This window comes from Colossoma macropomum, unplaced genomic scaffold (assembly GCF_904425465.1).
Source record: "Colossoma macropomum unplaced genomic scaffold, Colossoma_macropomum, whole genome shotgun sequence".
Taxonomy (NCBI): Eukaryota; Metazoa; Chordata; class Actinopteri; order Characiformes; family Serrasalmidae; genus Colossoma; species Colossoma macropomum.
Window position 1 is genome coordinate 4,479,699 of NW_023494810.1, and position 3,131 is coordinate 4,482,829.

The 3,131-nt window shown below is 42.8% G+C and overlaps 1 protein-coding gene across 1 annotated transcript in view; it reads right to left on the minus strand.

The window, feature by feature from the left end:
• The window catches only part of nucks1a (nuclear casein kinase and cyclin-dependent kinase substrate 1a), a 21,239-nt gene continuing 18,108 nt past the window's right edge, over positions 1-3,131 (minus strand). The window contains exon 8 of the mRNA XM_036559635.1: positions 1-1,340. Coding sequence (XP_036415528.1) covers positions 1,099-1,340 — 242 coding nt within the window. The 3' untranslated portion in view covers positions 1-1,098. The remainder of the gene's footprint in view (positions 1,341-3,131) is intronic.

Sequence of the window (3,131 nt, forward strand, 5' to 3'; positions counted from 1 at the left end):
AAAGTTTTCTTAAAAAAAGAGAAAATGAAAACCGTTGAGATGATGGCTAAAGTGACGGCACCTTGCCAAAAGCAACCTCAACACGAGAACAGAAACCTCATCTGTGAAGCAGACGTGATCCGATTCCAAACACTGAAAGCCACTAGAAAGAGGATGGCGTTCAAATCTGGATCCTGAATCCAGGTCCCGGTGCTGGAATTTGTAATCACTGGTAGGTGAGCACTAGTTGGCCAATTAGTTACATCAACAGTTGCTACAAAACGCAGGACAGGAAGCTGGATTCGGTGTCCGGATTTGGAGCCCTCTGGGGGCACAAAGTAAAAAAAACTAGGTCAAAAAAAAAATATAAAAAATTTCTTTGTCCGGGTCCCCGGTCACTGATCCGTCATTGATCATTCAGATCAAAAAAAACAAAAAAACAAAAAAAACGAAAACAATAAAAACAAAACTGGAATCTAAAATAGTGTATGTAGCAAACTTGAGTTCACTGGGATTCACTTTAGAGCAAAATGAGCCACCAGTGTTTCCTAATCCTGGCTCGAGTTCTTTCCTACGGCAAGTGACACTGTTTTATCTGCTAACACACTCGACTTAATGGGCAGAGCAAAGAAAATATCAGAATATCCTGTGCATGATTCGTTCAAGACATTCACTCTAGTAGACTTCAATAAATCTGAGCTTGTAAAACGGGTGAGCGAATAGGGACTTTAGTAGAAAACTGTAAGAATCAGAACACTAACCATCTAGAGCAGCAACCCATTTTCAGTGGATGAGCTAAAACACGGGGGATCCTCAGTTTTATACGGATAAATAAAACCAATTCGGTCACATTCTCTAGCACACATACATGTCATAAGGGTCTAATGTGTCCTGGGACAATGCAGCTGATATGGAAATTATAGGTTTGTAAAAAAACAAAAAAAAAAACAAAAACAAAAACAAAAATACACAATTCAAAAGTTCAAACCGTTGAGCCAGGTCACCACAGACGCTGAAAACAAAACCCTCGGAGGAGAAATAAAGCAACAGAGAAAGAAAGTGGGGGAGATAACGAGAGAAAGAGAAAGGAGAGATGTGGGGCTGCCATTTAGAACCTGGCTAGTCTTCCCCAGACGGAGCGTCTTCTTCCGAACCGTCCTCCTCTTCGTCGTCTTCCTCGTCCTCGGGGGCGTCCACCTTCTTCTTGGCTGGGGGCGGGGAGTCCTTCTTCTCCACCTCGTCTTCCTCTTCGTCCTCCACGGGGCTCTCGGGCTCCTCTTCCTCTTTGGGCGAGGATTTCTCCAGGGCTTTAGCCGCGCTGGGGCGACCCTTTCCCTTGCCCTTCATGGGACTGGGGGTGACTAAGAGAGGAACGTTAAAATGATTTTAAGGTCATCATACTGATTTGTGCAGACCTGGATTTTACATCCCTTTATTTAATTAATTAATTTAGCATTTACTTGTTTTTGGTTAATGGAATAATTTTGAAAAATCTAATGCACCTAATTTATCCCCTTGCCCCAAATGTACACCATTACCCAAGGCATATATCGATTTTAAGGTCATCATACTGATTTGTGCAGTTTGAGAGAGGCAACTGAAGCCTACACCAAAAATCCAGCACATTAGACATGTAGCATAATTTAATCATACACATCCAAAACTAACCAGACGCAATTTGCAATCAGCAATTAGCAGCTTTAACAGGTGCAGCTTATTTAATCTCCACAGAAAGCACTGCCAATAGAATGGGACATTCTGTGGCAACCACCCATGAGCCTAAGACCACCATGCCCAATGCCAAATGTTAGCTAGAGGGGTACAAAGCCCCTCGGCCCTGGGCTGTGGAGCAGTGGAGCTGCGTTCTCTTAGGTGCTGGAGCTCCATCCAATACCAGATTACCTGGAGTGGTGTTTGTGATCCAGAACTAATCGTCCAGCATCAGTACCTGACCTCACTAATGCGCCTGTGGCTGAATACAATCAAATCCTCAGCGATGTTCTAAGATCTAAAGCCTTCCCAGAAAAGTAGAGATGGTTACTGCAGCAAAGGGGAGCCAAACCCCCTAATAACAGCCTTTATTTCAGAAGAAACCTTGATTACTCACAATGAACATACTACAAACATGTAGTGTAACAGCGTCATTTTAACATTTCATTAAAAAGGTTGAGGATTTTACATCCCTTTATTTAATTAATTAATTTAGCATTTACTTGTTTTTGGTTAATGGAATAATTTTGAAAAATCTCATGCACCTAATTTATCCCCTTGCCCCAAATGTACACCCAAGGCATATATCGGTGTCTGAGGTTTGCTGCTTTAGTTTTGCCCTGGCGCTACAAGGCTGAGGCAGCTAACGAACAACAGAAGTCTATAAACACCCAATTAGCACTGTGCAAACCGCATGCCTAAACGATGACACACTCGCCACAAGCCGTGCCAAGTAATCTCAAATAACTGCGTATGTTTCCGACATGCCACAAAGTTGTCCATCTATAACAATGGACAGAAATACTGCAGAGTTATGCTACGTTCACATTACCATGCTGAAGTGGCACAAATCCGATTTTTTGCCCTAATGTGACTCAGATCTGATGTTTTCAGAGCTGTGTGCAAATCTGATCTTTTCAAATCCGACCTGAGTCACTTTCATATGTGGTCCTAGATCAGATACGTATCCGATTCGTGGCCATGCGGCCTTTATGTTTTCTCAGATCTGAATTCATGTGCTTTTTTTCCACTGCGCGTGACCATCATTCAGCGTTACCATGGCAGCAGCGCCGAACAGAAGTTAAAGCCTGTAAACAGTGGAAAAGCAGCTCATCTCACCTTTTTCACCTTCGTCTCGCTCTAATAATGAAGCTGAGAGCTGATCAGAGTTAATGATCTTCTCAGCGAAGCTCGTTCTGCTCGTTAGTTTGTGCTGATGATGATCGTGATTCATTCACGTGACGTTACTGAGTAGGATGAGCTCATGAGGGTCATTTCAGGACGCCGGTTCGTCACATTAATGACAGATTTGAATCACTTACCTAAACGAGTGTGAACCATCGTGACAGAGAAATCGGATTTGAGCAACGAGGCTTGTAACGTGAACGTAGCTTTAGATACAGTGTGAGCAGCCATTTTGAATCCTGAAATGTTATCTATAC